At 45.0% G+C, this 19,916-nt stretch overlaps 1 protein-coding gene across 6 annotated transcripts in view; it reads left to right on the forward strand.

Moving 5' to 3' along the window:
- The window catches only part of UBAC2 (UBA domain containing 2), a 698,660-nt gene that overhangs the window by 30,914 nt on the left and 647,830 nt on the right, over positions 1-19,916 (forward strand). For all 6 annotated transcript variants that reach the window (XM_085622247.1, XM_085622244.1, XM_085622245.1 and 3 more), the window contains exon 2: positions 18,782-18,909. In XM_085622247.1, coding sequence (XP_085478373.1) covers positions 18,782-18,909 — 128 coding nt within the window. The remainder of the gene's footprint in view (positions 1-18,781; positions 18,910-19,916) is intronic.

Here is a 19,916-nt window from a genome sequence, read left to right on the forward strand (position 1 = left end):
GTTATTTTGGGGACCTATCATATTGTATCTATTTTGTATGACTGGTAATATGTGTATATACAATTTTTTATGGAAAAAAAAAAGTTTTGTATCTATTTATAAAAATGACATTCAATGTATTTAGAAAAAGGAAATAAGAAATTAATGATATTAATAAATTAGGCCTAAAAAAAAAAATTATCATATTGTAATGTTATAAATATTTGATGTCTGCCAATTTTGTAAACCCATACTAGATTCAATCTTTTGTAAAAGAAATATAGGTCTAAGGGGAGTGTTTTCTGGTTCATTTTGGTCTGCTTAGTCCCCCTCTTACTCCCAGACCTCATTTGCTCTTTAGAGGGGATCCCTTGCTCTCTCATTGAACACCACAAATGGACTCCACAGGAGTTTCATAAAAACAATTATATGATTATATAAAAAGATATAGGATAAGACCACACGATAAAAATCCAACATATGACTATTTGTAATATTTCACCTTGCCGGTTATTAGGCCAGCAAGCCCTTGTAGGTTCTTGCAGTATTAATAAGCAATTCTCTACGATCCAATGCAGTCCTAATGCAATGCTGTGCAGTTCGTAATGCAAGAATCAGGCACTTTTTAATGTCAAAATAATGTAGTTCGTTATGCAACAATCGGGCAGTTCGTAATGCAAAAATAATGCAATACGTAATGCAACAATCAGGCAGTTCATTATGCAAAAACAATGCAGTGCGTAATGCGCTCCGGCACCGATCACGGTGCTTTTGACGGTCTCTATGCCACTCGTACTGACTCGCGGTCAGCTTCTGCCAACATCTGCCCCCAACACGGGTATGGTGTAAACCAAAGTACAGCTCCACACCCCGGGCCCGGTACTGCCACTCCTTTTAAGTACGGGCCGCTATATGAGCTTGAGCGGAGGCTCGCGCTGTGAGAATGGGAAAGGCCGAGAGCGTTTCTCTCCGAGCCCGTACCCCACCCCAGGCAGTGACACATGTTACCTGGGGGGCGCGACCTCGCTCTCCTCTCCTCGTGACTTGGGCCTCCGATGCGACTTAGCTGATTCCGGGCCGATGGTGATGATGAAGATCTCAGGCTGCCACAAGGCACACACATACAGCATCAACGAGACTCACTTGAGTTCCGGGTGCACACAATCACAGGGCAATCCTCATGAAGGTCTCAGGGTGCACGGAGCACACGCACACAGCGTCGCTGAGACTCACTTGGACTTCGGGTGTGCACGATCACAGGCCAATCCTCACGAAGGTCTCAGGCTGCACAAAGCACATGCACACAGCGTCACTGAGACCCACTTGGATTCCGGGTGCACACGATCACAGGGCAATTCTTATAAGGGTCTCAGGCTGCAAAAAGCACATGCACACAGTGTCGCTGAGACTCTCCTGGAAACTTTTATGTTCCTGAGTGTCCACAACAGGGAGCCAGCTCTCCTCGGGCCCTTGGGGATAAGTTACTTCAGGATACAGCACACAGCAAAGTCCTTTCAAGCAGCAGGGGGACACAGCACACAGCAAAGTCCCTTTAGCTTCTCCTTGGTTAAATCAGCAAACTGCAGACCAGCTCCAGAACACACAGCAAGGGTCAGTCCTTTCCTTCAGTCTCTTCAGCTGTGTCTTCCTTGGCAGAGGTTCCTCTTGATCACAAAGTAGTTTCAATCCTTTACAGTCTTGAACAGTTCCATTCCATTCCAACGTTCAGGGGCTTCAGCTCTCATAGTTATACCCCTAAATGTCTTTGAAGTCTTTGTGTTCAGGGGGGCACTGACTCCAGTCCAAACCAGTTCTGGGTGTCTCCCTGCCAGTGACACCTTCTTCCTTTGATAGTGGGGGTCTGGATCCTTAATCACTCAGCAGGGGATGGAGCCATTGTTTTATGGCGGCAGCCCAGGCCTCTTCACCTCCAGGGGCTACTCCTCCCCCTACACTCCAGATGCAGGTCAGCCTGTTGCTGTCTCACCTCCTCCCCTGGGTGAAGACATTCCCCAGATCCTATCACTTTCAAATCCAGAAAGTCAATCCACAACCAGGCAGAGACACACAGAAATGTTAGAACGCAAAAAAACAGCCACTTATAAAAGAGTGGTTTCTAAACACACAATCCAAAAACCACCTTCACAAAAAGATGTGTTATTAAATTGTGAGTAACTTCACCTCTCCATCTTAAGCCTATGGGAAGATAGGCTGGAAACATATTACACAGCCTCCCCATTCTGTCCTATGGGCAAGATGGCCTTTCAACAGTGAAAAACGAAATGGAAAGTATTTCACTGTTAGGACATGGTACACACGTCAGTACATGTCCTACCTTTCACATACACTGCACCCTGCCCAGGGGGGTACCTTGGGCCTACTATAGGGGTGTCTGATGTGCATAAAAAAGGGAAGGATAAGGCCTGGCAAGTGAGTGCACTTGTCAGGACAACAAGGCAGTTTAACAAACTGCGCGCAGGCACTGCAGTGGCAGGCCTGAGTTCCCTCTTTAAGGCTACTGGTGTAGGTGGCACAATTAGTGCTGTAGGCCCACTAGTAGCATTTGCATTACTAGCCCTGGCACACATAGTGCACTTTACCAGGGACTTTACTAATAAGGCAAACATACCAATCATGGACAACCAATTACCATTACACTTTATACAGGGAGCACTTGCACTTTGACACTGATCAGCAGTGGCAAAGTGCCCAAAGCATCTAAGTTGGCAACACCATGTCAGAAAAAAGGTTTAGGGGTGTAGAAGTAGACCTCACCAGGGCTTACCGGTGCTAGGGGTTCGCCCTTCTTTGCGCACTAGTCCTCAGACCAATAAAGAGAGAGATTGGCACGGAAGCTGTAATATCAAAAAGAAGTATTTATTAACCTCGCATGAGGGAGACTGCGTCAATACGGTACCCTCAGGCCACTGTAGGAGGCAGTCTAAGGAGTACAGTGAACAGGAGCATTATATTTGCATTTGTTGCATAGTCAGCATGAGACCAAGGGGAGGTACTGGCACATACAAGAATAATTGTTGACTAATATGGGTATACAAAAATTGCTTGCTCAACAAAGTGGGAAGGGATACAATATTGCTGACATCAGTAAGAATAGCCTGACAGTTACATAGTACGACAGGGATATTGGCAGCTACAGGTCTTTCTGAGCATGTGCAAGACTCTGGCTCAGTGCTGAAAGAATTAACTATATCTCATGACACAAGCAGACTACAAGGGCAGTGAACAGGGAGAAAGCACACGGTGAGCACATGGCTAACTAAAATGGCTGCCACAAAACAAAATGGCTTCAGCAGATGCTAACAGCTATTGCAGCTAGTTTCCACAGGGGGAAAGCAGAAAGTTTAGGGAACTTTAGTCAAAAAGGGCCAAGTCCAACATGGTCAATAGTAAAAGAACCCTCAACAAAATAGACAATGCTACCTGGTATAGGATCCTCTGTTGCTCGACTTGATCCATTGGGAATATAGGTTGCACAGTCATGTGCATCATCCTCTGAGTCTAATATTCGAGGACTATTCACCATATGAAGGATGGTGGTGACAGTATCACCTCATATCCTGACACACTCTGTGTAGTTAGAGTAGTCTTTGCTTCCTGTATAATAGCAAATATTGCATGCTCTGGAATGGCGGTGCTCTTCTTCACTTTAAAGGCTGCAGTGGTAAAAGCCTTCTCACAGGGATAATGTCCTTTCATCACTGAATCCAGAATGCAACTAAATTATGCATTGGGTTTGTGTCCTAAAGGATATTTCTGCGTAAGGACATCTGTCATCACCTGACCACTGCAATGGCGGAATAAAGAAAAATCCTTGCTGTAATGAGAAGTTCCCAAACCTGGAGGATTTTTTATTTAAGTTTTTTAATTTCTGAAAAGTCTCCCTCATCTCTGGTGTCCATGTTATCTTGTCATTTCTGTCTCTTGCTTGTTTGATAAAAGCTAACAAGGGGGCTATTAACGTGCTATAATCAAAAAACCATTGTCTCACATAATTGCAGAGACCGAGAAACTTCTGTATTCCTTTAACAGTTTCTGGCTCAGTCATATCGCAGATGAGGGCTGCCCTTTTAGGGATTACACGTCGACCAGAAGTTGACAATATTTGTCCTAATTGATGGACCTCGTAACTGACAGTACTGAATTTTCTCTCTCTCTACTTTGTATCCTCTCTGGGCAAGAGTAACTAGAAGAGATATAGTGTCTTTTCTGCACTGCTGCTTAGTGGGACTACAAATAAATATGTCATTGACATATTGCAACAATGTGCTGTCACACTTGAAATTTGACTAATCGTTCTTTACCACTCTGTTAAAAATGCCAGGGGACTCACAATACTCTTGAGGCAAACAAGAGTACAAATACTGAGTCCATTGATAAAAGAATGCTGTCAAATAGTGACTGGATGGAGAGGGATGCTGAAGAAGGCATTCTTCAGATCAATATTGGAAAAGTACTTGGCAGCCTGAGGAATTTTTTGTCAAAATGATGGATAGCTCAAGAACATTTGGAAATTCAGGTACCACTACATCGTTCAGGGAACACGGTTCTTGAACCATGCACAAAGTGTTACCTTTAGTCTTCTTGATTGGGTAAATCGGGGTGTTACAAGGAGACTCTCTAGGATAAATTATTCCTTGTTCTAGCAGTGCCTGTATAGTAAGGGCGAAGACCTCATTTGCTTCTTTAGACAAGGGATACTGCCTCACCCTGGGAAAGATGGCACCTTCTTTTAATGTAATTCGGACTGGTGTAGCGGTACTAATAAGGCCTACATGTGGACCTTTAGTCCATAAGGTGTCTGGTACTTGGGACAGATCTGCTTCCCTAACAGAATCTAAAGCTCTACCTGTTGTGGGCGTCCTTACTTCTAACACTATCCGCACTGGCATATAATTTTGAAAAACTACCACTGTTTTTTGGGGATCATCATCAAACAGTCGCTCAGCCAATATCTACCTAACCATTTTTTCTGGCTCAGTGAAGATGACACATGCCCATAAAACATGATTATGGTCAATAGTTATCAGAGCGCCATAAGTTGGTGTCACTTCTAAAGCCTCTATTTGCAATATTAATTTGGTATCAGACATCCACGAGTCTTGCCCTTGTCGCCTTAAGAGGAATTCTTTAGGTAACTGAGCCTCCTTTCCCAGTAACTCGGGTCTCCCTGCTATAATTGTGTGCACCGCTGTAGTAAATGCTTCCATATCAGCAGGCCGTGCTGTAATCTGATCCCCGGTAGAGGAATCTACTGTTAATGCAAGACCCTGAAAGGTGAAACTCCTGGGATGGAACTAATCATGATACCATCAGAATCAAAATGAATAGTCCTATTTAATTCAGCCATCAGATCTCTTCCTAATAAATTAGCTGGGAAAGCTGGGGAAAACAGTTAACAGCCATCAATGTACCTCCCTCCTACTTCCACCTCCACTGGTTTAGTAAAAGCAACCCCAGAGAATCATTGTGTGACCATTGGTCTGTTAGAAATCGGAAGGTCTCCCTCTCTAATACAGGATCTAGTTGCTTCTGTATTTATGAGGAATGCATATATTTTGTCATTGATAGTTACTATCACAGTTGCTTCCTTATCTGGCCTGTGTGTCACTGACAAGACTGTACACATATGAATGCTCTCTGTACACCATCATTGTGTATATCCACCCACAGAATCCATCTGGAAAAGATTTCTTCCTTTTGCAAGTACACCTCCTTGTCTACTTTGAAGTGCAGTCACCATTTTGGGTGTTTCGTAGTTTTGCTGAGGCGGCACCTGTTGTGCTTGAGGCATTACTGGTGGCTGCGTATTTTGTGAGGGTGTCTGAGGCACATATGAGTTGTGGATTTGGTTGTGGCTGTACTGCTGTGTTTTCTGGCTGATTATGAATTCCTACTCTTCCAGTTTGCTCATCCCCTCCTTTAGTTCTGCAGTCTCTAATAAAATGTCCATATCTCTGACGATAACGGCATACCTGATCCAACCTTTGAGGATCTAGCCTACCTCTTCCTGTTCTTCCTCCTCTACTACTTCCCTTCATCCTTACATTATCCTGCTGTTGTGGGTACTGTTGTTGAGTGGTTTTTGGGACCGATCCCTTAGACATTGCAATCTTGTGAGTGCTGGCTGCCACTACAGTTCCTTCTCCTGCTCCTTTCTTTGCCAATTGCTGCTGTACTAGCTTGACTGCTGCTTTCTCTGTCACCTCCTTTTTGTTTCCTTCTTTCTCCTGCTTTTCTGGCAAAAATTAACTATGTGTGCCTGTATTTCAGTCCAGGGCTTGGATTCCAATGCCAATATATTTTCTAAGCTATCCTGTACATCAGAGTGTCACCTTTTTTACACTACATTAAAAAACAATATGCAATTTCCTCCTGTTAAAAGCCAACAGTGCCCTATATCCCGGTTCCATTTTTCTTTCATCCTATTGAGGAACTGCGCAGGATCCTCATGTGACCCATCAGAGATCCTGTGTCTGGCTTATAAGGATACATTTTTCTCGGCTGATCCCAAACCAATATTACAACCAAATTAAAAGGAGAGCCATCATATCTAGTCTCAGTGAGGGTAACATTTATCACTCAACTTTTTGAAAAACGGTGTCTGTTTCATCTCCTATAAAAGAAGGCAGCATACTATTTATGTCACCTACTGCTAAGGTGATACCTGCAGTTTATTTTTCAAAAGCTCTAATCCATTTTCCTGCTCCCTCTGTAAGCAGCGGCAACAATTTTCCAAGATTTTCCTTGTCCATCTGTGGCCAAGGAACATAAATAGGTGCTCCAGGTACCTTGTCTATTAGGGGCATCTGATGTAAGGGAGTGGTAGAATGCTGGGGATTTTGCTGTATAGCATATTTCTGCCATACACACAAACATTTCCACATGTAAGAATAATTCCAGTCTGGATCTCCCTCACCATAAAGAGTACAATTCTCAGCATTCGCCATAACCTGTGGAACAAAGGACCTTCTTGTGGCCATGGGCTCATTTGTGCAGCTAATCACTCAGTCCACTCTACTTAATTATCTACATATGGTACAACATTGTACCAGCTATTCTCTCCTTCAGCAACTATCTCCCTCGTAGTGAGTATTGTGCTGCGCAAAACTTATTGAACAATCATTTGCTGCACTATTCTATCATGTAGTGTAAATCCTTCCATAGCCTCACAAGACCCCATCCTAGGGTCTTGCTGGACATGTTTTCCCTGAAATCACAACCGCTCAATCTATGTCACTCAAGTTTTCCTAATTTAAGGAAACAGTTCCTGCTCTCCCCCTCAAATATCAATATGACTAGGAAATCCGCTTGCACTTTTTGTATAGTCCAAATCTATAAGGGGTCTTTCTTGAATATACATAGGAAGGGTGCCAAGTCTTTGTGGGTTGAAGCCTTTCGCCCATACTATATACGTTCTTATGTATAGACTCTATCTTATTGGTTATTCACCCAACACCTCCCTGCATTTCTCCTGAAGAGTCCTCGTGATATCCCTTTCTCCTCACTTCACTTGCATCTCTCCTACTCTCACTTCGTCATAACCATTCTTGAACCCTTTCTGGCGAAACTACTACATTCCCCTTCTGCCAAGGTGGTAGACTACCTTCAGTCCTATTTCGTTCTTGATTTGATTTTGAGGTTTATAAAGCGCAAACAATTACCTGGAGGTCTCTTGGCGCTAAAGGAGGGAGGACAGAGGAATGGAGATTACATTTTAGTAAAAAAACAAGTCTTTAGAAGCTTGTGGAAACTCCAGAGAGAGGGGGCTGATTTAATTGCCAAAGGAACCTTGTTCCAGTTTTGGGTTGTGTTGACCAGAAAACTCCTGCATCCCCAAGAAGAGAGCCTATTGGAGGCACCACCAAATTAATCGTTGAACTCGATCTAAGGGTACTGTTGGGCACATACCTGCTGAGTTTTCCCCTTAGGAAGGCTGGCCTTTGTCCCTGGAAGGCTTTATAGGTTATACAAAGCACTTTAAAGAGAATTATTTGCCGGACAGGCAGACAGTGCAGTCTTACCAGAGTATGTAAGGTCCACTGGAATCTTGGAATTTTCATCAGCAGTCTAGCTGCTGTGTTTTGTAAAAATTTTAATTTTTTTCAGCTGAACCTTAGGTAGCTTAACATAGAGCCCATTGCAATAGTCAATCCTGGCGATTACCAGGCAGAGGATCACATTGGACAATAAATTGGAAGGAAGAAACTGTGCTATATGTGCAGCATGAAGAAGGAGGTAGATATTACCGTATTAACCTGTTCCTTATACGTAAGCTTACCAGGATAACCAGATTTTTCACTGCGTTTACTGGGGCAGGGAGAGAACCCAATTCTCCCGGCCTCCATGAGGGATTCCAAATGGGAGTGTTATTACCAAAAAGAATAACTTCAGATTTGTGGAATTCAGCTTGAGGCAGTTCACATCCATCCAGATACCGACCTCTCGCATGCATGCCCGGAATCATTCACTCCTATCCGGTCTACTTATGGAAAGAGACACAACAATCTGCATGTCATCTGCATATGACACAGTGGAAAAACAAAATGACTTCATCAAGGCAGCCAGTGGTGTAACATAGATGTTAAAAAGAGTTGGACTCACCGCAGAGGAAGAGGTACACTGCAGGGCAGAGAAAAGGATTTCAAGGTTTAGTCACCCAAGGATACTGTCCGGATTCGCTCAGCCAAGAAAGATCTGAAGAGGGGCAGGTCAGCCACATCTACACCGAATTCCACGAACCGGTGTATCAGTAGTTCATGATTGACGGTGTCAAAAGCTGCCGTCAAGTCGAGAAGGATGAGGGTAGTTCTGCCCCCACAGTCAACTGTAGCCCTGATAATATCAGTGGCTATAATCCAAGCTGATTCTGTAGAGTGCCAGCTGCTGAACCCTAATTGGGAGTCGTCCAGCAATCGGTTACTGTTCAGGAAAGCCGATAATTGGAGATTCATTTCTTTCTCTAATATCTTTGCAGGTAAAGGCAGTCTGGATATTGGTCTAAAGTTGTTGGGGTCAAGGAATTTCAAATTGGCTTTCTTCAGCAGAGGAAGAATAGAGGTGGTTTTCCACGCTTTAGGAAAGACACCGGTCTTAAGTATTGTGTTGGTAAGCAACCAGGACCAGAATGAGATCTTTGATCTTTGGAGGACAAGGTTCATGGGGATTGCTTGATTTGGTTGAAAGAATCAATTCTCTAACTCTGTCAACTGAAAGAGAAGTACATTTTGAGAACGATTGCTTATTGACGTCCCTAGGGCAGTTATTGTACCAAGAAGGTAGTGTAGTTGCAGTGATCGAGGTGAACTAATTAAAGATGACTTCCACTTTACTCAGAAAGAAGGATGCCAGGGAGTCCCAGAAATCCTGGTTAATATGTTCAAAATTCATAGCTGCTGGTGAGGAGAGTTTGGAGACCCCTTGGAAGGGGATTAGGCGAGCAGCTGGTTGCTTCTATAGAATTAATTAAGTACTTTGATTTTTCTTTCAAGATAAGCTTTTTATAGTCTGCCAACAGCAATTTTATATTTTTCTTTTTCATTATCGTAATTTTCCCTCCATATCCGTTATTGCTTCCTACAGGATTTTTTAGCAGCCCAGAGCATATCCACGAACCACGGGGAAGTGGGTTTGCTCTTCCTAGAAAGGGACTGTTGGGATACTGGCCATCGCGCCATACTAGCAGTCCTGTCCACATAGTCACTCCCTCTAGAATCATCTGCATCTCTTCCCTGTGAGGTAGACATTTATTTCCTAACTACTTTACCTGTTGCGTCTCTTTTCTGAAACAAATATGATGTTACTAATGATACTTGTGATTGTTCATCACTGTCTCCTGGAATTTGCTCTTTGCTCCTATCCTTCTGGGAAGAGGCTGGGTCGTAATATAGTGTAAACTGCACTTCTAGTTGTCCTGAAAACTGGGAGTCATCTACCCTTGCTTGCTGCCTAGGTGTACTCGCATGTTTTGACTTTGACATTTGTGGGGCAACATTAGGGGTAACCTTTGGAGAGTTTGAAGGGGTCTCAATCTCTGGGTTCTCAAATCCCACTGCAGCTTCCTGTAGCTGCACCAGTGGATAGGTACCTTGGGAGAGGTGCACAGAGGATCATATGGGGGTGGGGGAACAAAAGGGGGACTAGGGGCATCATCTTTTGGGAAGTCTTTAGATTTTTCACAAAAAATCGCCATAAAGCTAAAAACTATTTCTCTCTTGTGTAATATGGCTCCTACATATTTACTTCGTAGATGTAATAATATGCTCAATTATTTTGTCATCAAATGTCTCTTCTTTTGTCCAGGGATATATATGTTTTTGGGTGAATTTAAACCATGCTAAGTTATATTGTTTGCAATTTTCTCTGATCATGTGGAAAAGTCTTTTACATAAATGCTAAAGGGAGTCTCCATGATCATTCGTATTTGTAATGCTTTCTACAATTTAACCTTTTATCTATTTGGACACATATTATTTCTCTTTTAAAACTTACACAAGGATTAAAAACAGGAAAATTCATCAAGCTTTTGTCTTACTACTTTAAGCGATGCACATTAAAATAACATCATGTACATTATGGAGCATTATACAACAACATCATACTGTGGCCACATTTCATTTATACACACACACGCTCACCATCATCATAAAAATATGAACATTTCTATTACTTCTAAATGATAATCAACGTTATTCTACTCTAAACGGTAAATCCAACTAGCAACCCCTGGTCACTTTCCTCCGCGCTCTGAAAAGATGAACTTTTCAAACCATGCGGTTCTCAGACCATGGAATGACTTCTGGACATTAGGATTATGGCAGTAATTTGAATGCTTAGATCGTACCTGGAGGTAAAGTTTAGCAACATCAGCTTTTTAGCTGTCTGTCTATGTCAAGCATTGGAACACATATTGGCACTTTCAATTTTCAAATTACCCACATTGACCACTTAGAACCTTATATCGGGAATAACAAGTTAGCCAGTATTATATCGCCTTTCTGACTATTGTCCAACACATGTACACAATCTTGCACGCAATACCCTTATGTCGCTTATAAGCTTATATTGCTTTATCTCTTATATTTACATCTGTGTTTACCATTGCCAAGGATAAACAAGTAGGAGTAAGACCTCCGACCCTCAGTCTAGGTCCTCTCTCTCTCCCTGCAGCTCCGCTGTGCCGTCTCGTGCCTCCAGACCCCGACCTCCTCCTTGGGAGGTTCAAGGCTGCTGCCCGCTTCTGCGCCTGCTACCCGCTCCAACTAGGACCAGACTGCCTGCAACCACCGTAACCTTTCTCAGCCGATTTTTTTCCTTAATTATTCCCTGTTGTGCCACTGTTATTGTGCCCATCTGTGTCTTGCTCTAATTCCACCACAGTTTTTATTTTCTCGTGCCTGCCTGTTCCTTTCGTCTTTTGCCGCTGCTGCCCCTGCGCGCCCCCCCCCCCGGAACTTTCCCTGGGAATTCCCCCCCTGGGATTCCCCCACTCCCGCCTCCCAGCCTCTCCTCCCTCCCACCTCCCCTACTTCATGACAGCCGCTGTGCGGTCGCGCAGCAGATGTGCGCTGCCAGTGCGCCAAAGGCAAGCCCGGTTTCACCCGGCCAGCGGCAGGAACCCTGGACCTCCCACTACCCATCGCTACGACACCACCACCCTCCTTGCACACAACCCTGGAAGACTTAGAGAATGCCAACAGGCCTAGCCAAACACTACCCACGGGCAGTTCTCCTGCCTCCACTGCCGCCAGACCCTCACCGCCACCCCAGCCTCCAACACAGCCAACGCCAGCACCGGCGACATCCTAAAATGCATCATCCTCAACATACGCTCCGTACACAAACACGCCATGAAAATGCCCGACATCGCCTTCTTCACAGAGACCTGCACCAATGCATCCTCCGCCCCCGACATCAGCACCGCCACCCGATTCGGACACAAGATCCAGAGGAAAGACCGCCCCAACCACCCAGAAGGGGGCCTCCCCATTGGCCACAAGAGCACCCTCCGCCTCACCACCTTCAGCGAAACCTTCTCCTCCGCCGAACACCTGCACTTCCAGATCCAGACCACCCCCAAAGCCACACTCCGAGGAACCCTCGTCTACAGACCATCCGGCCCCCGAACACCCTTCGCCACCACCATCACCCCACTTCATCGCACCCCACGCCATCGCCTCAACAAACTACGTACTCATTGGAGGCCTGAACTTCCACCTCGACAAACCCAGCGACCCCAACTCCACTATCCTTCATGACAACCGCACCAGCATCGGATTTAAACAACTCGTCAACACACCGACCCACAGAGCAGGACACACCCTCGACCCCATCTTCGTGGCAGGAAACAGCGTCCAATTCAGCCACACAACGCAGCCGCCATGGACCGACCAAAACTGTGTACACTTAGCCATCAACAAACCCAAGGCACCCAAACCAGCCACACGCCCACCACGAAGGAACTGAAGCAAGGTTACCAATGAGCGACTTAACTCCACCCTCTCCCGAGACAACCACACCTGGGCACCCAATGCAAACGATGCAGCCAGAGACCTCCACACCTGGATCTCCAATTGTGCACATGAGCTCACCCCGCTATGCAACCCCGACAGACAACGGCCCAGGAAAGCCGCCTGGTTCTGCACGGCTCTCCAAGAAGCCAGGCGCACCTTCAGACGCAGGGAATCCACACCATCTACAAGGACGCCATGACGGACTACCAGAACCAGATCAGAGTCACCAAGAGGAACTTCATCCCCAACAAAATCCTGGCCAACTCCAAGGAACTTTTCAGTGTCTTTCAAGAATTCACTAACCCACGCAGCAAAGCCACAGACATCACCCCATCCCAAGACCTCTGCGACAAGCTTGGAACCTATTTCCACCTCAAGATTAAAAACCTCTACGACAACTTCATCGACCATCCACCAAGCGCCACAGATGGCCCCCACCACCCAGAAAACCCAGCCAGCCCACCATCTCCAACTGGACACCGATCACGGCCGAAGACACCACCTCGACCATTAAAAGCATCCACTCGGGGGCCCCCACCGACTCCTGCCCCCCTCACATCTACCACAGAGCCGCTGCCGCCATCCCACCCGAACTACAACGCACCATCAACACCACCTTCAAAACAGGCACCTTCCCAGATGACTGGAAACGCGCAGAAGTAAGACCCCTGCTCAAAAAGCCCACCGCTGACCCCACCGACCTCAAGAACTATCGGCCCATCTCGCTCCTCCCCTTCGCAGGCACAGTTGCAGAGAAAACAATCCACAATAAACTGACACGATTAATTGAAGAAAACGCCGTCCTCGACCCATCCCAATCCAGATTCCAAAGCAACCATAGCCCAGAGACAGCCCTACTCGCCGCCACAGACGACATCCGCACCCTCCTGGCCCAAGGCCACTCCGCAGCCCTTATCCTACTCGACCTATCAGCGGCCTTCAACACCGTCTCCCACCGCACACTAGTCACCAGACTACACGACGCAGGCATACAAGGAACAGCCCTGGACTGGATCCGATCACTCCTCACCGGAAGAAGCCAAAGGATCAGACTCCCTTCCTTCCTCTCCGACCCCACGAAAATCACCTGCGGAGTCCCACAGGGTTCATCCTTGAGCCCCATCCTCTTCAACATCTACATGGCCCTCCTCGCAGCCATCGTCCGACAACACGGCCTCAACATCATAGCCTACACCGACGACACCCATCTCATCCTCTCTCTCACAAAAAGACCCCACCGCTGCCAAACTCAGCTTTAAGAAAGGAATGCAAGATGTCGCAGTCTGGATGACCAGCGGCTGCCTGAAGCTCAACGCCAAGAAGACAGAAGTCCTCGTCCTCGGTACCACCCCTTCTGCATGGGACAGCACCTGGTGGCCGACTGCCCTCGGAAGCCCACCTACCCCCTCAGACCACGCCAAGAACCTTGGCATCGTACTAGACTCATCACTCACCATGAACCAACAGGTCAACACAGTCACCTCCAGCTGCTTCAACACCCTCCACATCCTCCGCAGGACCTTCAAGTGGATCCCCCTGAGTCAAGGAAGACAGTCACCCATGCACTCATCACCAGCAGACTGGACTATGGAAACACACTCTACGCCGATATCAACAAGTTCCTACTCGACAAACTCCAGACAATACAGAACACTGCCGCCAGACTCGTCCTCGGCATCCCTCGACACGAACACATCCGCTGACACCTACGAAGTCTCCACTGGATCCCCGTGAAGAAAAGAGTCACTTTCAAAATCCTCACTCACGACACAACATCGGACCCAAATACCTCAACGACAGAATCAACTTCCACATATCCAAAAGAAACCTCAGATCTTCCAACCTCGCACTGGCCGAACCCCCACGCATCCACAGAGCCAGAGCAAGTGGAAGATCCTTCTCTCACATTGCAGCCAAGACCTGGAACGAGCTACCAGCAGACATCAGACGTGCCCCCTCCCTGAACACCTTCAGGAAGACCCTCAAGACCTGGCTCTTCGGCAAAACAGATCTGCGGACCCCCCCCCCCCCGTGCTTTGAGACCCTCACGGGTGAGTAGCGCGCTTACAATTCCTTGATTGATTGACAAGTCAGACAATGTATACAAAAATCACGGAAAGTAGTCCGCATTGTCCTCTTCCTTTTAAACGACGACAGTCTCTGGATCCTCCCCCACCCCGTGCACAGTCTTCAGTCAACACGGTATCTTGTCACCTCATCAAAAGGTGCATAATAATCTATGCAGTGGGGGTAGGTGGCCTTCCGGCGTCAGCAGTCAGGTGGGGACAAGGGGGACAACTTTGGCTGGCTCGCCAGTTGTTGCAGGGTGACTAAAAACATTTAAAAATGAAAAAGACACAGACTCCTCTTGGCAATGCAGACAGCTCTTTACTGTCGAGACAGGGAGACAGAATCTCCTCACACACAGGCAAGCAGGCAGCCAGTCTCAAATTGCTGCTTCAAAGGCAGCTCTTTTTATACAGAATTACAGAATGCTTTATTACAAAACAGCAAATAGTGATTGACTTGTAGGTTACAGATTGAAAACAGAAAAGCACTCAAAATCCTGTGACCCCATAACTATACACCCTTGCCAAATCCTCTACACATTCTTTATTGCAATTCTAACAATCCTTTAAAAACTAACATTCTTCTACTCGTGAATGCATATGTATTCGTGGTAAATGCAATTTCAGTGGAGTGTGTGCTTTTTCATTGTGCACCTAAGACCTCCGTGAGTTCTAAGCTGATTGAATTTCCTGCATCAATTGTCTAATCCGGTTACAATCTATTTGGAAGCACGAAGTGTGTGCCGGTGAACCCTTGTGCTAAAACCATAAATATTTTCAAGGTTCCTAAACACGGGTTGGCCTTTAACTGCGACCCTTTCAAGTTACTTATTCCATTATGTCATCAAGTGAACTTTTCACCTTTCTCTCAGCAGCACAAGATTTGGGCCTACACTGTTCTTTAACTATGTACAGCTGTGTGTTTTCTGCTGGTGTCTGTTGTCGCGCTTTGTTTTCTTAGTTTTTTATTCTAGCAAATGTAATAAATTATTTACTACCAAAAGAACAAATCCAATTAGTAGAACTGGAGAAAGCAAATCTCAAAGATTTAAGGTAAGTATAGCGCCTAAAAGCACAAAGCTCCACTCGCATTTTTCTGGTCGTGATAGACCGAGTGAAAATCACAAGTTCATGCTGACCGCGATGGAGCATAGGCGAATACAAGGGCCAGGTAAGTCCAGCTAAAAAAGTTATTCCTTAAAGTTCGATGTGAAAAGTCCAGTTCGTAGTGGAGAGCTGCGAGGAGCAGGGAGAGTTTCGTGGATGGTCGTTGCTGTAGCGCAAAGAGCAGGCTGAGTGTCGCGGATGGTTGTTGCTGTAACCGGAAGATCCTGTCGGGCGTCGCAAATAGTCGTTGCTGGACCTTTGCATTGGCTTTGCTGCGGGCTGTCGATACTGTCACACAAAGTGCATATCTCGCATTGCAGGTCATCGTGGGCAATCGCTGTAGCATGAAGAGTCTGGTTCACTGGAGCTTCGTGTCGATGAGGGCGGAAAGATCTTAGTGGGAACAAGCCCGGTTACATAGAGCCCAAAACGTCAGGATTTCTCCTTTTCTTCTAGCAGGAACTCAACTGATGCCACACCAAAGGTGCAGGACCTGGGTAGCATCTCTTGATCAGGAACTCACTCCAGCAGAGTCCAGCAGGGCACAGGCAGGTCCAGTTGCAGCTCCAGTGCATCAGGTCAGTTGGGCAGTTGCAGAGAGGCGTCTGGAGCTTGTTGTGTCCCTGTAGCTCAGAACAGGAGCCCAGCTAACTAGCCCTTCGCACAGCTAGCCTGAGATGAAGGGTGCAGGTCAGGTCTTCCTTCTCAGAAAGCAGGGTAAGCTTCAAGCAGCAGGGCTGCCCTCTGGCAACAGGGCAGTCCTTCTTCTGTAGTATTCATGGGTCCAGGAGTGTGTCCTTGAGTGGGTCGGAGTGTCGTATTTTTATTCCAGCTCTTAAGTGGAAGAAGCTTCTGGAGTTTTCCTCGAACACACATGTATGGGATTTCCTGCTTACCTGCGCTGGTCACAGTCTGTCTGCAGTCTCGATAGGCTAGTGTGAAGTTCTTTGTGTTTGTATGCTGTGTCAGTGTCTTTGATGTTTAAGTGTGACTGGTGACAGCTCCACCCCTCTCATCAAGTCTGGATGGCCCATCCTGCCATAACCCAGGCCATCTATTGTGTGGCTATGTTGGAGAAATACACAGGCCAACTGCCTACTACACCTAGTCATGTGACCCAGGAAACAGACTGCAGGCACAAAATGGTTAGGACAATAAACTGCCAACTTCCTAAAAGTGGCATTTTCAGAATGATGACCTAAAATCCAACTTTAAGGAGGGTTCTAAATTACTATTCTTCAGACATCAAACATGATATTTGAATGAATGAACTACTTCTACAGCGCAGCTACTACCAGAGGGTCCCAGCGCTAAAGCAAATGTAAAAGAGAGGTCTTCCACCTTACAAATTGAACGGATGAGTTTAGAGTTGTTTCTGGAAGATGGGTTTATCTGGGATAGATCTGAGTTGGAGGGGTAGCTCATTATGGTCTTGGCTGTCAATACTGAAGAGTCGGAACCACCAAGCTTCTGCTGAGCAGTTAGTAATTCCAATCTTTTTAGAACCACAACCTACTTTTTAGAACGACAAACTTTTGCAACCCACCTAGACATTATTAGACATGGGACAAGCAATTTTTTATTGTAGCTAAAGCATTGTATGGTAGCGCACTGTCATTTAGATTCAACATATTTTCCATTAAAATTGATACTAAATTTGTACAGACATTCAGTTGTACTGATAAAACTATATTGCAAACACATGATAATGTATGGAAATCAAGTTTAAGAGTATATTTTTCATTTGAGCATCACCAAGTAAAGTGACTTGATGTGCTTTGACCGTGTTAAAATCTTTGTTTACATTACGCTTCAGAATTACAGAATTTGCGTTCTTAACAATGTGTACAGTTCATATTCAGGTATTTTACCTTTTGTTGCGTGTTACCAAAAAATACATCCTACAGCTTATCCTTTCACACTCTGTACCGCAGCCAGTCTGCCACTTTACTTTTCTGTCTCTGATTTCTAAGTGAGAGAAGCTTGTAAACATCAACCCCCATGCAAAAATTAGCAGCGCTTTGTCACATGCCATAGCCTTATATTTGACCTTTGTCTTTGAAGCACTACAAATGTGACAAGATAAGTACAAAGCTATGCCATCTGTATTTATTGCTTGGACTTCAAGGTACGTCAAAAATGTGAAGTTGGTCGCAACATACAGATTGGAAAACTGCTTTAACATGCGTGTGTCAACATGCCAAGTTATGTATCCATACCCTCATTCCTCAGAGCTGTCAGACAACAGTCAGATGCCAACCCTATCTCAAGTCCTCTCGTTAGTCATTGTCTGCATGTACCCTCTCGAATATATTCACCTATCTCTTTACTCTCCCTTCCTGTGATTCTCTATAAAGAGAAGGGAGACTGCTCCCTGAGCAGCCTCGTGTATAATTCCCTCTGTAGCAGTAGACAATGTATGCATTACTAGAGCTACAGTAGGCAATTGTTGTAGAGGCCCACAGAAGGCTAAGCAAATGTTGCTTTTCTTATTGTCTTCCAAAAAGCCATATGTGCATAGCAAGGTTATTTGACCAATTTCAGAAAACGATGACGTGTGAAATACAGCACTCTTGTGTGCACAGTAGAGAATGGAAACATCTTGGTTTTGTTAGCACGAACAGCTCTATAAACAAGGTTTATTTTAATATGGCAATCTCTCTCTCCTTCTTTCTCTCTCTCTCATTTAATTCAGAATAATATTTTTCTAATCCTGTCACATTCATACACTAAAAGAGTTAGTGCGTCCATATTTGGATACAATCAGGCCTGGCCTGTATGTACCATGTATGTATTCTACAGAAAAGCACTGCTACACGTCTGCCTCTCTCTCTCGCTCTTACACATGCAAAAGGACAACATTTAAACACTGTTTAACCCACACCTTTGAGATTACGTTTGTGCAAACAAAGTGTTAGTGTGTGCTGAAACATGGCTGATAGGCTTCTAAGTTCATATGTTGGAGTTTAATTGGTACTTCTTTTCTGTACAACTCTAAAGAACAGTTAATTCAGAATGGCTGTATACCATAGCCTACCTATTATTGCCCTCAATGTCTCACTTTGTATACTGACTGCACATGTTTATCTTTTCCAGATAAGGCACCAGTGTCGAAGAGCCTTTTGTTGGTCCCAAGTGCCTTCTCTGTTTTATTGGCGCTCTTCTTCCAAAACTATCTGTCATTTTTCCAGTATAATATACAAGCAGTGAAAGAAGACTTTCAGGTAAATTTTGTTTTGCAAACTAATGAAAGTAGCCAAACTCAAACTTCGTTTGGTGTGCTGAGTGTACGTATACTGTTTACGGTCTGATTTAGATACCATCTTAAATGTTTTCCTTTTGCAACAGCCACTCGATTCAGTTAGATCATGAGTACTCACAAACATTTTGCCAGGGGCCAAAATGTTTGGTCTGTGATGTGACCGAGGACCAGATTGAAGCCAGCGGGTGACTCGAGGGGGCGGCGCAGAGGGGGGTTAGGTAGGTGTAGAGGAGGTGAAGAATGTACATCTAGTGGCTGAATTGCACAATGTGAAACCAGAAAATCTGGATCAATCCCGGCTTTCCCATCTGATCAAACTGTGTGATCCTAGGCAATTGTTTTATTTCGTTTTCCCTCCTTTTACTTCATTATCACACATAAGAGGACCTTCAAATACAAGACTTTAGGATTTGCACTGTATAAAACCTTCTGTGTTTGATTTAATAAACTATAATGTTGTTTGTGTATACCAACAGCAACCCAGGCTTCCCAAAGGGTGCACACAACTGACTTGCCTCTTAGTTCACTATTGGCATTGTTGTTGGGGTGGGTGAAAGCATGAATGTTTCTAATTTCATGTATGTAAACTATTACTATAAAAAAATATTTCTCAATACATTGATGTACTAAGGTGACACGGTTCAGCAGGTTAACGAAATGCACTTATTGAATTTACTTTGTCATATTTTACACGTTTGGTGCAAGATTCAAATAACTTTAAAGAAATGCTTGCCTGTTTATATAACTTCTTTTTCAAGTTTAGTGGAGTCAAGTAAACAGCATCCCAGTGCTTCTTTGAACAAAAGGTCAGGAAGGTCGCATGCGGCCCCCATCCCGTACTTTGAGTATCACTGAGTTAGATGGTGCCTAAGATCTGAGGATGCAGTCCTTCGCCTTTAAAGACTTGTTTCCAATCATATGCTTTGCCACAATCATTTTATTTTATAAACAGAAAACCAAAATGACTGT

This window comes from Triturus cristatus, chromosome 8 (genome assembly GCF_964204655.1).
Source record: "Triturus cristatus chromosome 8, aTriCri1.1, whole genome shotgun sequence".
Taxonomy (NCBI): Eukaryota; Metazoa; Chordata; class Amphibia; order Caudata; family Salamandridae; genus Triturus; species Triturus cristatus.